Source organism: Pelodiscus sinensis, chromosome 6 (assembly GCF_049634645.1).
Source record: "Pelodiscus sinensis isolate JC-2024 chromosome 6, ASM4963464v1, whole genome shotgun sequence".
Classification (NCBI taxonomy): Eukaryota; Metazoa; Chordata; order Testudines; family Trionychidae; genus Pelodiscus; species Pelodiscus sinensis.
The window spans coordinates 90,388,432-90,402,856 of record NC_134716.1 but is presented as its reverse complement, the minus strand read 5'-3'; the positions used below and the strand labels follow the sequence as shown (position 1 = coordinate 90,402,856).

General features: G+C 45.6%; 1 protein-coding gene across 5 annotated transcripts in view; it reads right to left on the bottom strand.

Moving 5' to 3' along the window:
* ADAMTS6 (ADAM metallopeptidase with thrombospondin type 1 motif 6) overlaps window positions 1–14,425 on the bottom strand; it is a 380,566-nt gene that overhangs the window by 335,050 nt on the left and 31,091 nt on the right. For all 5 annotated transcript variants that reach the window (XM_075932396.1, XM_006117000.4, XM_075932394.1 and 2 more), the window contains exon 4: window positions 5,952–6,120. In XM_075932396.1, coding sequence (XP_075788511.1) covers window positions 5,952–6,120 — 169 coding nt within the window. The remainder of the gene's footprint in view (window positions 1–5,951; window positions 6,121–14,425) is intronic.

Genomic DNA, 14,425 nt, shown 5'->3' with positions numbered 1-14,425 from the left:
GGAAGGATGGCAGGAGACAAATCGCTTGATCACTGTCTTCGGTCCACCCTCTCTGGGGCACCTGGTGGTGGCCAGTGTCGGCAGACAGACTACTGGGCTAGATGGACCTTTGGTCTGACCCAGTATGACCGTTCTTATGTTCTTATGTTCCATGGAGGTGGTTTGGAGCCCTGCCAATGGAATTGAGGATAACACCGCTTGTCCAACTGAGGTGGATGGGGCTAATTGCGGAGGTGAGAGCATAGTGTTTCACTAAAGTGTGGTCAGATGATCAAGTGGATGCCTTGCAAATGTCTTCTAAAGGCACATTGTAGAGGAAACTGCTCTGGAAGAATGAGCAGTGATAGTGTCTGGTGGCTGTTTGTTGTGAATGATATAGCAAGTGTAGATACAAGATTAGATCCATTTAGATATTCCTTGTGAGGAAACTGCTTGACCTCTGGATCGTTCAGCAAAAGATAGGAAGAGTCTGATTGATTTCCTCCATGCTCTTGTCCGATCTAGATAGAAAGTGAGTGCTCTTTGAATGTCCAGGGTGTGTAGTGCCACGTGAAATGGATCAGTGTGTGATTTAGGAAAGGTGTTAGGTAAGTATATGGGTTTGTTAATGTGGAAAGGAGATGGGACCATTGGAAGGAATTTGGGGTGAGACCAAAGGATTACCCTGTCCTTGGTAAATAATGTGTACAGCAGATCTGCCATCAGTGCCACTAGTTCCCCAACTCTCCTGCTCGAAGTGATGGCTACCAGAAAAACTATTTTCATGAAGAGGTGAAATTGCTAGAGGTTCAAAAGGAGGCTTAGTTAGGATTTTAAGGATATGGTTCAGGTACCATATAGGGACTGGAGGCCATACAGATGGGAAAGTATTCTGGAAACCCATAAGGAAGCATTTAGTGAGTGTGAAAAGAATGAAGTGCCATCGTTGGTTCTATGGAAAGCTGATATTGTTGCCGCGTGGACTTTAATAGTGCTGAAAGCGAGTCCCATTTCTTTTAGTTCTAGTAGGTAGTCTAATATAATGGGGATAGGTGTGATATTGGGTGGCATGGGATGGTTCTGTCTGATCCACTCAGAGAACCTCGTCCACTTGTACAGATAGGTTTTCCTCATGGATTCTCTTCTACTATAAATTAGAATTTGTTTTACTCTTTCTGAGCAGGTGTTTTCAGCATTCTGGAGCCATGAAGGAGCCATGCCTGGAGGTGGAGTCTGCCCGGATCGGAATGGAAAACCCTGCTGTGATGTTGGGTGAGAAGATTTCATTGTGTATGAAAGATGTGAGGCTCCACTATTGCTAATCTGTGCAGGTAAGGGAACCAGGTTTGTCTCGACCATGCTGGTGCAACCAAGATTACACGAGTGTATTCTTGTCTGATTTTCATGATGATTCTGTGTATTAAGGGGATTGATGGGAATGCATATAAGAGGGTTTCATTCCATTTCAGGGAGAAAGCATCTCCTAGAGATCCCTTTCTCAGGGATGCTCTGGAGCAGAATAGGTGGCATTTTTGGTTGGCTTTGGTTGTGAATAAGTCTATGTATGGCTGTCTCCATTTGATTAATACTTCCTTGAGGGCTCAAGAGTCTATCTCCCATTCGTGGTGCTTGGGGAACATGTGGCTGAGGATGTCCACCGTGATACTGAGTATCCCCGGGAGGTAGGTAGCTATGGGGGTGATGTGGTATGTAATGCACCAGTTCCATAGTCTCAGTGTTTCTATGCACAGGGAAGTAGATTGGACCCCACCTGACGGGCGGTTGATATAATACATGCAGGTGGTATTATCTGTCATGGTATTGATTGTTTTGTGAGCTATGTACTGTAGGAAGTGACGACATGCATAACAGACTGCCTTGAGTGCTAGCAGGTTGATGTGGAATGCTGTTGGGTGAATGACTACTTGCCATGTATGGTATGAGGTCCCAGATGGGCTCCCTATCCCATGAGGTATGCATTTGTCATGATGGTAACTGGGGAGTTGGTTGTTGGAAAGATACCCCATATAGTATGTTAGTTGGGTCTGTCCACCAGTCCAGCAAGTTGAGGACCCATGGTGGAAGAGTGACAGTTTTGGAGAGGGGGTCCCTAAAAGGGATGTACAGTGTAGCTAGCCAAGTTGTAGGAACCTCATGCGTAGTCTTGCTAGTTGCACCACGTAGGTGGTTGCCACCATGTTACTCAAGATTTTGAGGCATTTGTGCACTGTTGTAGTTGGGGTTGAGCGTGCCACAGTTATGAGGTTCTGGAGGGCCTCAAATCTGTTCCTGAGCAGTGTTGCCTTGGCTAAGATGGTATCTACGTATGCTCCTATGAACTCCAGAGTGTGAGTGAGTTGTAACATAGATTTCTGGTATATTATGTGGAAGCCAAGTTTGAGTAGGTTGATGTTTGTATTGACCACAGACAGCATTTCTTGGAACAATATGCCCTTTATTAGATAGTCGTCGAGGTATGGGAATATGATAACTCCCTGCCGGCATAGGTGAGACGTAACAACAGCCAGAGTCTTGGAGAAAACTCTGTGGGCTGTCAAAAGACCAAATGTTAGTGTTGGTCTCCTAATGTAAAATGTAGGAAGGGTCTTTGAGCAGGATTTATCATTATGTGGAAGTACACATCCTAAAAGTTGAGAGCTGAGAGCCAATCTCCCTGATCCAAGGCTGAAATAATTGTTGCTAATGTCACCATCTTGAACCTTCTGTATCTTATGTACTTGTTGAGCCTCGTTAGATCTAGAATGGGTCTCCACCCACCAGTTTTTTTTGGTGTTAGGAAGTATGTTGAATAGAATCCCCTGCCTTGAAAGGCCATTGGCCTTGGCTCTGTCACTTCTATATGCAGAAGGTGTTGGACCTCCAGTTGAAGGAGGCTGTCGTTAGAGGGGTCCCTGAAGACAGGCTGGGAGAGGGAATGGGTAGGGGGAATAAAGATGAATAGCATGCTTTTATAAGCTCTAGTACCCATCTATCTGATGTTATTTGTGCTCATTGGTGTAAAAAGGGCCATAGGCAGTGGCTGAGCTGAAGTTCTCCAGTTGGTGATGTGATAGCAACAGGGGTATGTCTCTGACTCTCAACCAAACCTTCAAACTTGCTGCTAAGAGGATGAAGGGTGGGATGTTGTAGGTTGTTGATGGTGCTGCGTTCTTCATCGCTGAGGTCTGTGTTTTTGTCTAAAATCATATCAAGGTTGCTATCTGTACTGCTCTCCAGGTCTTGGATAGGTGTTATGTCTGAACCTCTTATTAGGTGGTGTGTACATGCCGAGAATTCTCAATGTTGTCTGGAAGTCCTTCACAGAATTTAAGATCTCATCCGTTTTTTGTGGCGAAAAGGGTAGCTTTATCAAATGGAAGGTATTCAACCTTTTGCTGTAGCTCTCTGGGTATACCCGATGCTTTGAAGCTCTACATGTGACGATGGCAATTGTGGTGGTGCATGCTGTGGTGTCAGCCAGATCCATAGAGGATTGCAATGCTATGCATGGTTGTGCCAATTTTCTTCCACTATTTGATCTGAAGAAGTGGGTCTGGCCCACAAAAGCTCATCACCTAATAAACCATTTTGTTAGTCTTTAAAGTGCTACATAGTCCTGTTTTTTGTTTCAGCTGCACCAGACTAACACGGCTATATTTCTATCACTATTATGCATGAGATATTGTGACTTTCTTGCATAATACTCAGAAGTGTTGATCTTTTGTGCTCTAGCAGGAACTGGGGGAGCTCTTGTAGACTGGAGTAATTCATATAATCATAATCAGTAAGCATGGCGGTATTGTTAGCTGTACTTAATAGTAGGGTTGCTGAGGAGTATACCTTTCTGCCCATGATGTCAAGCTTCTTATGTTCTTTGTCTTGAGGAGCAGACCTCAGGTATGACTGTTAGGCCTTGTGTCTGGCTGAGTCAGCCATGAGGGAGTTAGGTGGTAGGTGTGAGAAAAGAAAATCCATGCTGTTAGGTGTAATAAAGTATTTACGGTCAGCTCTCTTGTTTGTGGGTGTAATCGATGTTGGGGTAGCGGCAGGGTCCATGATGGCCTCATCCATTGGTAGAGCAATCCTTGAAGATGTTGGAGGTTGTAGGGTGCGCAGAAGTCTATACTGTTTTACTTGTTCTTCTTGCAGGTTGTGTTCCTGAGTTAGAGCCACCCTCTCAAAAAGCTCTTGGAATTGTTTTGCATCATCTGATGGTGGTGGTGTGGTAGAGATGATGGCTTCATTGCATGATGATGAAGAATTGTGTATTGGGGGTCTGTCTTCTTTTTCTGAGAGTGAATCCTCCAGCACTGATTGTAAGCTTTCTGGGGAATTCGGTACCATGTCCCTGGGTGCAGGCTGAGGGGAATGCTGTGATCTCTTCGCTGGTGTTGAAGGAGCAGTATGGTGGCTTCTGCAAGAAGACTAGGTATCCCATGGGTAGAGAAGGTAGAGGGTAAGGCTAATGGTGTGCATACTAGGTAGGTGGTGAGGGGGGTGCGATGGTCTAGAGGATCGAGATTCCAAGGACGGCATCACTGAGTAGGGATGAAATGCTGATATAAAAAACAGTTACGCAGGCCACTGCCAACCTCACTCAGTGAAAAAGATGGAACTTGTGACCTTGGTGAATAAGCAGGCCGCACCAATGATGTTGGAGATGGCAGTACTGACAAAGCATGGGCTATAGTTGGTGTATGGTGCTTTGCGTGGTCAAGCGGTGGTGCCAAGACTGACTGAGCTGTGGTCGGTGCTGTTGATGATGTAGGAGATGGTGCCTTCAGAGCAGGCATATAGGTGGCAAGGCTATCTTGGGGACAACATGTGGTTCCGTCTCCTTTGTCATATTCAGCACGGACTTGTGGTGTTGGCCCAGCATCATGGATTCAGCCAGCGTGAGCAATGCCATTGATGCCAACGTTTTATGTCTGGGCTCCGAATGAGCTCTCTTCTGCAGCTCCGAGTGTTTAGATGGTGCTGTGCCAGAGGTGCCAGACTTATCACCTACGCTCACTCTAGCTGAGCTAGGTGCTGGAGGTAGCAATTTCGCTGGGGAAACCTGGGTTTGTGTTTTTTATTTGTCAGAGGAGGTAAAGGGATGACCCTTGTCCATACCTCTTGGTTTGACTGGTTCCTTGACCCTGGGGGGCAAGTTGTTACGCTGTAGCTGAAGTGACTTTTGGTATAGGTATGTCTTCAGCTTGTTGGCAGGGCTGAGTTGAGCTCTGGCCATAAGACTGGAGCAGTGCGCACATTTTTGAGTCAAATGGGCCTCCCCGAGACACCTTATGTAGGAGGCATGACCATCTGAGACTGGCATAGCCTTCTGGCAAGAGTCACAATGTTTGAAGCCTGGAGATCTGGGTATGGGGACAAGCAGTTGACAAACAATGAAGAATGGATTGTGGGGGGAGAGGGGTTTAAGATTTTTTTTTTGATAGGGTAAGAGTTGAAACTTGGAATTAAGGATAAAACTGAGGAAAATATTTTTTTTTAAAGTGAAGAAAGGACAAGTCCATGGAGTTCCATCTGCCGCCGAGGACAGTAGAGAAGGAATTGAGGGAGCCACACCACACACGTGCCTAACAGACACCAATGGCACGGGGAGGCACCACAGCACATGCGCAGCACGTCAGGTCACTGCTACAAAAATCTTCGGTTGCTGGCGGAAGGATGCACCAGCGTTCAGAGTGGCGCAGCTCCAGGGACATCACTCAAAGAAGAACAAGAATTACTCACAGTGCCTTAGCCTTTAAAGACACTGCATTCTTGACTTGAATCTGAAACAAACGCAGAGCTACTCTTCAAAGGGGTGAACAGTGTCATTCAAAAGGAGAGTTCCTAATGCCAAACTCACTGTAATAAAACCCTATTATATACTGTACATGAAACCAATGTATTTTTAAATTTAAATCTTAAATGACAGGGTTTTTTTTTAAATGAAAACATAACTGATGTTCATGCTTATTTACCTGAGATGCCACAGTGAGCATGATCATAGAAATGTTGTAGATTCATGGAAGACTTCTTGTAAATCACATGAAGATGTCCATTTTCAGAACTAAAATGATTGGAATTTTCAGTAATATTCCTTAAAGGCTCAATGAAATACTCTTCTTCTTCTGTAGCAATAACTCCATGCTTAAAGGTGAATAAGAAGACAAACAAAAGCAACTAGTTATTATTCTCTGTATATATCCATAATTATAAGACAACATACTAAACCAAGCAGACACCAGCTCTCCTCCCACTGAACTCAACAGCAAAATCTCCACTGACTTCAGTGGGAAAAGGTGCAGGTTCCTATTAGCAACATAAAGAGAAAATGAAAATGCTTCCTTGGTATTTTCCCACCATTTTTAGCCAGATGTAAGAGAGCAAGAGATATTTTTGATGTGTAACAATCAGCCTTTTTTCCTCTTCATGAAACAATCTATTGACAAAGATGTTCCAGAATTATATGATTCATATCCATTAAAAATTATGCCAAGCCAAAATGGCCTTGTTCAAAGAATGAACACAGTGTCTTTTATGATGGCATACTGAAAGATGTTTTAATGCCACATATTGAATCAAAGGAGAAAACTTACATCATAGATTTATTTTAGGCAAATATTATTCAAAGAAACCACTGTGTTTTGTATTCAAAATGCTGAATTCTAACACCATACTTCACTTCTTTAGGCTCAAATTAATATTAATTAGGGCTGTCAATTGATGTGTGTTAATGCCTATGATTAACACAAGGAAGGATTAATGCATTAATTTTTTTAACATGTTAATCACAGGAATTAATGCTGTGCTGCCCCAATCGGCGCTTCAAAGCATTAGGAGCCCGGGGATCAGCTGGAGTCCCTAGCTGACCCCGAGTTCCATGCAGGGCTGCCCATTGGCAGCGCACATGGAGCCGGGGATCAGCTGGGCACTCCAGCTGATCCCCGGCTCCGCGTTACACTGCCCCTTTGAAGCGCCGGTCTGGAGCTTCAAAGAGGCAGCGCATTAGGAGTCGGGGGTCAGCTGGAGTGTCAAGCAGATCCCCAGCTCTGCGTTGCCTGTCTGGAACATCAAAGGAGCAGCACAACGCGAAGCACTCCAGCTGATCCCTGGCTCCTAAAGCACTGCCCTTTTGAGGTGCCAGGGCACTGCCTCTTCAAAACACCAGGGTGGCCTTTCCAAGGGGCAGAGCTGCACCGAGCCGGGGTCCACAAGTGCTACCCTCTGGTGTTAAAAATAAGAGTTTAAACATTCCCACTTAGATTGGATGTTGGCTCTGAGACCACACAGCAAGGATATGTGAACCCTGTCTCTATTCTGCAGCATAGACATGCTCTGACCATTTAACTGAGAATACTCAGCATCTTCCAGACGATGCTCAGCCTCTCTATTTTCAGAAATTAGCACATAGGCTATTGTGTCTCTGCAGGCAGCGTAATGTGCATGCAGCAAGACTATAAAGGGTCATTTTACAAGGCTGTAATGTTCACCTAATACATCCTATGCATTTGCACCTCCATATTTCATATCAGCAGTGTGTATATAACTTGTGAAGTGCTATGGGACACTTTGGAAAGAATGGCACTTTATATAAGTACCTTATACATCTATTTTCAAAGAACATATGAGCACACATCCTAAAATGGATTCCTTTTCAAGATGCCTTTTCCCTATATGGAAATCAATAAAGCAAATGTTCCACAGTAGTTTTCACTACATGTGAACTGAACTGAGTTACTTCACAAAGAAAATAACATCCAGGTTCAAATTTAGCCAGCATATGCTGGTACTAGACCTCTTCCATAGAGCCTTCTTATTCTTTCACATCTAAGTTTTCATTTAAAATAAAAAGGAAGGGCTAGATTCACAAAAGGGGCTTAAGCACTTAACACTCAATTTGGGCACCTAAGTCCAACATTTAGGTATAACTGGCATTCACAAACCCCTCCTCCCCCATTCGGCTGCCACCTAACCTAAAGTCACTATGTTTCCACCAGTAAGGGACCCGCAACATGTCTGTAAGTGGACATGTTCAAAGCCACCTGACATTGTCAAGCTGCTCAGCATCTAATACCCATCTAAGCTCAAGCAGGTTCACAAGCTAGGCATTCCCCTTCCCATTTTGGCTGTTGGACTCAATGCAGTAGGCATTCTCTGAGTGTGCCTAACCCAGACAGGAGAAGGTGGTGGCCATGTCCTTATATACACATCAATAATTAGAGAATTCACCCAAGATTGTGAGGGTGCATCTACACAGCAGCATTATTTCGGAATAATGGCTGTTATTCCAAAATAACAATGTGAGCATCTACATAGCAATTCTATTATTTCAAAATAAATTTGAAATAATGGATAGTTTATTCCAACTTCTGTAAACTTCAATCCACGAGGAATAACGCCTATATAGCTACTTCAGAATAGCATTAATGTAGACGCTTCACTGTTGCTATTTTGAAATAGCTCCTCCCCAGGGCCATTCAAAGTAATTACTCCCCAGTGCCTCTTGGGGCTCTAAATCAAGGTAGCAAGTCATTTAGCTTACATCAGTAAATTTACAGATGCAAACTAAACCGCTATACCGGTGCATTAATTTAACTAAACTGATTTTGAAACCTATTTTATAGCTTCTTTAGAAAGACAAATATATCAACAAAAATACAAAATAATTACCTACATATATATTTTAGAGTGTATCTGTCTGTCTGTCTGCAAGTTGGTTTGTTCAAGAACTCCTTATAAACTATATGAGCTAGGGTCACCAAATTTGTCATGTAGCTGTTTCTCTTAACTTAAAGCAGAGTCAGGGTGTGGTTGTGCTAAGACAACCGGAACTCCCAGGAAAAGAACAGTTTTCCATAACATGTGAAGGGAGGAGCTGCTGTTTGGACAGAAGCTATTTGGGTGTGGCCACTGGGGCCAGCAAGCCAGCAGAGAAGAGATATCCTGAAGAGTGTCCACTGTGGGTAGCTGTACCACCAAGGAATGGCCAGAAGGGCTTGGGCTCTGCCATCTTGCCTGCTAGCACACTAAGTAGCTCCCCCCACCCCAGTTGTTGGCTGCAGCACTGGATTAGGGAGAGAACAGGCCCATGGAGGGCTAGGTGGATCTGGGAGAAGAAAAAAGGACCTGGGTGAGGGGCAGTTGTCAGGTGAGGATAGTACACTGGCAGGCTAAGGAGGAGTCGGGGTGAGGGGGCAAGAACTGACCCCTAGCAGACTAGTGGGGGTGAGAACAGGCCCCTGGCAGGCTGGATGGGGGCAAAGGAGCCCCAAAAACAAGCCCCTGGTGAGCACTAGGGCCAGATTGGGGTCAGAACAGGCCCTTGGTAGGCATGGAGGGGTCCCCCACTCTAAGTCCCTCCTCACCCCCCAACCCGCACTCTCACACACTCCCCACCTCCTCCTGCACTATCACTTCCCCTCCCCCCCACCCACCCACATTCCCAAGGCACTGCCCTGAAGTACCTGGGCAACTCTGAGTAAGTCTGCTAGCCTTTACAATATTAGAAAGTATATGCATTAGCAATGTTTCCAGTTTGTACATCTTTAGTAATTTTTTGCTAATACATTCTAGGAATTCTGCTATCACATCTGAAATGAAACTTTAAAGCACACTTTGGGCCTGTAGTTCCACTCCTTAGTAAGACAACACTTACACTGACAACAATAAAAGGTTTCTTTAAATAAAGAGTATTAGATTGAGCTGACCATTAAGGAAATAAATGTTTTTATATTTTTGAATTAATTTTTCATTTCATATTTTCTATCCTATTTCTATTTTACATGGGTTTTTAAACTATGTTCATCATCAATGTATCTAAATGCCTTTCAGTAATGCACTAAGCAAAATCACTACACGTCATATACTGTTGGTTCTCTCATCTTCACACGAAAGAGAAAAGCATGTGGAGTGGGGAGTCTTGTTCTGATAGGTGTATTTTTGTTTATTTGAACATATACGGTACCGTTAAATCTCAAACACCAAAATATGAATGAAGATCATCAGAATATAAAAGTGACCTCTAAGAAATTTAACAAAATGTTATCCAAGGTGATCCCATAACTGACGGAACATCAACAGCATAGCCTATTCTTAAGCGTCATTTGGAAGAAGAGACAGTAATCAGCAGTGGGACTGGCACATTGTTGGATCTAAACAAGGCCATTTTTATAGACTCAGTATCAGTGATAAGCAATGTAGGCTAGTGAGTGAGCCTCATTTGTGGCCATCTTTCACCTCAGTGGGCCACAAGATTGTTGTAACCAAGACTGTCTCCTGAGATAGAGGAGTTTTGCTAACTATGCTTGCATACCTAGAATGTGTGAGGTGTCCCATTTGAATTATAGTATCACTTTGGTTGGATGCAGAGGGAACACATGGCTCTCCCAGTTAATGTGGAGTGCAATGAGCAGGCACCTCACTTCCTGTGCCCTTGCTCTGTGTGTGTGTCACTTTGAAAATACCAATAGGGGAAACATTAATGAATGGAAACTAGCTACATCTGGCAACCCTGAGAATGGGCAATGGTAAACAAAATGTCTCACGGGCCACACAGAGAACCCAGATGGGCCACAGGTTGCCACCGCTGCTCATTGCCCTGCTTAGTCTGGTTTGGAGGGGTGGGACACCATTCAGCACATATTTCTAAGGTAATGAAACTTCTGTTACATTTCTTTGCAGATGACCATTAAGCATAGACTCATGGAATACTAGAACTGGAAGGGACCTCGAGAGGTCATCGAGTCTAGTCCCCTGCCCTCATGGCAGGACCCAGTACTGTCTAGACCATTCCTGACAGATATCTATCTAACCTGCTCTTACATATCTCCAGAGATGGAGATTAGACAAACTCTCTAGGCAACCTATTCCAGTTTTTCACCACCCTGACAGTTAGTAAGTTTTTTCTAACGTCCAACCTAAACCTCCCTTGCTGCCGTTTAAGCCCATTGCTGCTTGTCCTATCCTCAGAGGCTAAGGAGAACAATTTTTCTCCCTCCTCCTTGTGATACCCTTTTAGATGAAAGAGTTACTCATCTTGTGCAGTAACGGTGGTTCTTCGAGATGTGTCCCCGTGGGTGCTCCACTCTGGGTGCTGGTGTGTCCTTGCGCCGGCGACCGGAGACTTTTTCTAGTAGTTTCTGCTGCACCACGCACATGCCATGGCACCCTCTAGTGCCATTGGAGTCCATTGGGCGTGTGCGCAGCACAGCCACCTCTGTTCCTTCTCTACCCGCTAGAGGAATAGGCTCCAAGCAGGGGAAGAAGGAAGGGTAGTGGAGCACCCACGGGGACACATCTCGAAGAACAACAGTTACTGCACAAGGTGAGTAATTCCTTCTTCCTCAAGTGGTCCCCGTGGATGCTCCACTCTGGGTGACTACAGAGCGGTTGTCAACTCGTGGAGGTGGGTTTGGAGCCGTGTGGTAGTCACTGTAGATAGAACTGCGTGTCCAACCGCTATAGAAGTTGCAATTGAAGAAGAAAGCACGTAGTGTTGCGTGAACATGTGGCCAGATGACCAGGTGGTGGTATTGCAGATGTCTTGCAGAGGAACATTGTTAAGGAAGGCAGTTGTAGAGGACATTGCTTTTGTGGAGTGAGCCGTTATGGATTCAGGTATGTGTTTACTGTGTAACTCATAACAAGTTCGTATACAGGAAGTGATCCATTTCGAAATTCTTTGAGATGAGACTGCCTGCCCTTTAGATCGCTCAGCGTAGGAAAGGAACAGTCGAGGTGAGGTGCGCAAAGGCTTGGTGCGGTCCAGGTAAAATGCCAATGCCCTGTGGACATCAAGCATGTGCCACGTGGTGTGGACTCGAACAGCATGTGGTTTTGGAAAGAAAGCAGGTAAGTGTATAGGTTCATTGACATGGAAGGGGGAAGGCACTTTAGGGAGGAACTTCGGGTGGGGTCGAAGTATTACTCTGTCCTTTATAAATACAGGGTAAGGAGGATCAGCCATCAGGGCCGCAAGTTCACTCACCCTCCTGCTGGAGGTTATAGCAACCAGAAAGGACACTTTCATGGACAAGTGAGACCACGCACAGGTGGCTAATGGTTCAAATGGTGGTTTCGTCAGGCTCTTAAGAACATGGTTTAGGTCGCAGACGGGAACTGGTGGTCGAACCGGTGGGAAGGTGTTTTGCAAACCTTTAAGGAAGAGTCTAGTCAAAGGGTTAGCGAGGAAGGAAGCGCCATCGATAGTGTGGCAAAAAGCTGCTAAGGCTGCCGCATGTACCCGGATTGTACTAAGAGTGAGACCCGATTGCTTGAGGGATAATAGGTAATCCAGCAAAATTGGGATAGAAGCAGAAGCTGAACATGTTGTGTGTGAATCTTTACACCAGTGGACAAATCTATTCCACTTGTATAAGTCAGTTTTCCTGGTAGAGAATCTTCTACTATTAATCAGAATCTCTTTTACCAGGTCTGAACAGGTAATCTCGGCATCCTGGAGCCATGGAGGAGCCAGGCATGGTGGTGAAGTTTGCGCAGGTCCGGATGGAAGGTTGTGCCATGGTTCTGTGAGAGGAGGCCATGATGGAGCGGGAATGGAAACGGATTCGTTGCCGTCATCCTGTGGAGGTAAGGGTACCACGTCTGCCTGGGCCAGGCAGGTGCCACTAGTATAACTCGGGCCTGATCCACCCTGATCTTGTTGAGGACTCTGTGCAATAGATGGAATGGGGGAAAGGCGTAAAGAAGGTGAGCGCTCCACGAAATGGAGAATGCATCTCTGAGAGAGTGTTTCCCCAAGGCCCCTCTGGAACAATAAAGGTGGCACTTTCTGTTGTTCTTTGTGGTAAAGAGATCTATGTCCGGTTGTCCCCACTGAAGAAAGATTGGGGTGAGGACCTGCCTGTCTATCTCCCATTCGTGTTGATCGTGGAATGTGTGGCTGAGGGTGTCCGCTGTGATGTTGAGTACCCCCGGGAGATAGGAGGCCACCGGGGTGACATGATGAGCTAGGCACCAATTCCAGAACCTGATGGCTTCTGTGCACAGGGATGGCGAGTGGGCGCCTCCTTGGCGATTGATATAGTACATGCAGTTGGTATTGTCTGTCATGATGGTGATTTTTTTTGTGCTATAAGCTCTGTGAAATGCTGGCATTCATATCTGACTGCTCGCAACTCAAAGAAGTTTATGTGGAAAGTCTGTTCCATGAGCAACCATTTTCCCTGTGTTGTAACATCCCCCAAATGGGCTCCCCAACCCAAGAGGGAAGCATCTGTCATCAGTGTAAGCGTAGGTGTAGGACTCTGGAAGGGAACACCTTCTAACATGTTTCGTGGGACTGTCCACCAATGGAGAGAGAGTGGAGGATGTGAGGTGGGATAGATACCACCTTGGAGAGTTGATCTCTGGAAGGCTTGTAAGCTGTTGCCAACCAGGACTGTAGGCCCCTCATATGAAGTCTGGCTAGTTTGACTACATATGTCGTGGATGCCATATGGCCTAGAATCTTGAGACACAGACGGACTGACATGGTAGGAGCTGTGCATGCGGTCGTGATCAGATTGCGAATGGTGGCGAACCAGTGCTTGGGTAAGGTGGCCCTTGCTGCTACCGTGTGGAGGTAGGCACCTATAAATTCCAGCCTCTGAGCAGGGGTATGAGGATTTTCCGTGGTTTATATGAAAGCCAAGGTTGGTGAGAAGGTGTATCATGGTGTCGGTCATGGTCTTGGCTTCTTCGAAGGAAGAGCCCTTTATGAGGCAATCATCCAAGTCTGGGTATATCATGACTCCTTGACACCGGAGCGCAGCCATTACGACTGCCAGGGTCTTGGAGAACACTCTTGGCACAGTTGAAAAGCCAAAGGGGAGCACCCGGTATTGATAATGCCATGTCCCCACCGTGAAACGTAGGAAACGCCTGTGAGCTGGATGTATCATGACATGAAAATAGGCATCCTAAAGGTCGATAGCCGAAAGCCAATCTCCTTGGTCGAGAGCGGGGATGATCACAGGTCACCATCCTGAAGCGGCGATAGGCAATGTACTTGTTCAGCCGCCTCAAATCCAGTATGGGACGCCACGCTTCATTCTTCTTCTGGGTTAGGAAGTAAGTTGAGTAGAATCCCCGACCTTGGTATGCTGGAGGAACTGGTTCTATGGCACCCAGTTGCAGGAGATGAGAAACCTCTTGATCGAGAAGGGTTTCGTGAGATGGGTCTCTGAAGAGGGACAGGGTAGGACGGTGGGTAGGAGGATGGGAAGTAAATGGGATAGCGTAGCCGTATTGCATCAATTCCAGAAGCCATTTGTCCGATGTAATGAGGACACATTGATGAAGAAAGGCCTGAAGGGGGTGCTAGAATTGAAGCATATCAGTCCTGGGTGACAGAAGAATGGCTTCTTGGCTCTCGACCTGTCTTTCAAACCTGCTGTTTGTTTGCAGGCAGGTTGGTAGACGAGTGTTGTTGCTGTTGGCGTTGCAGCCTGTG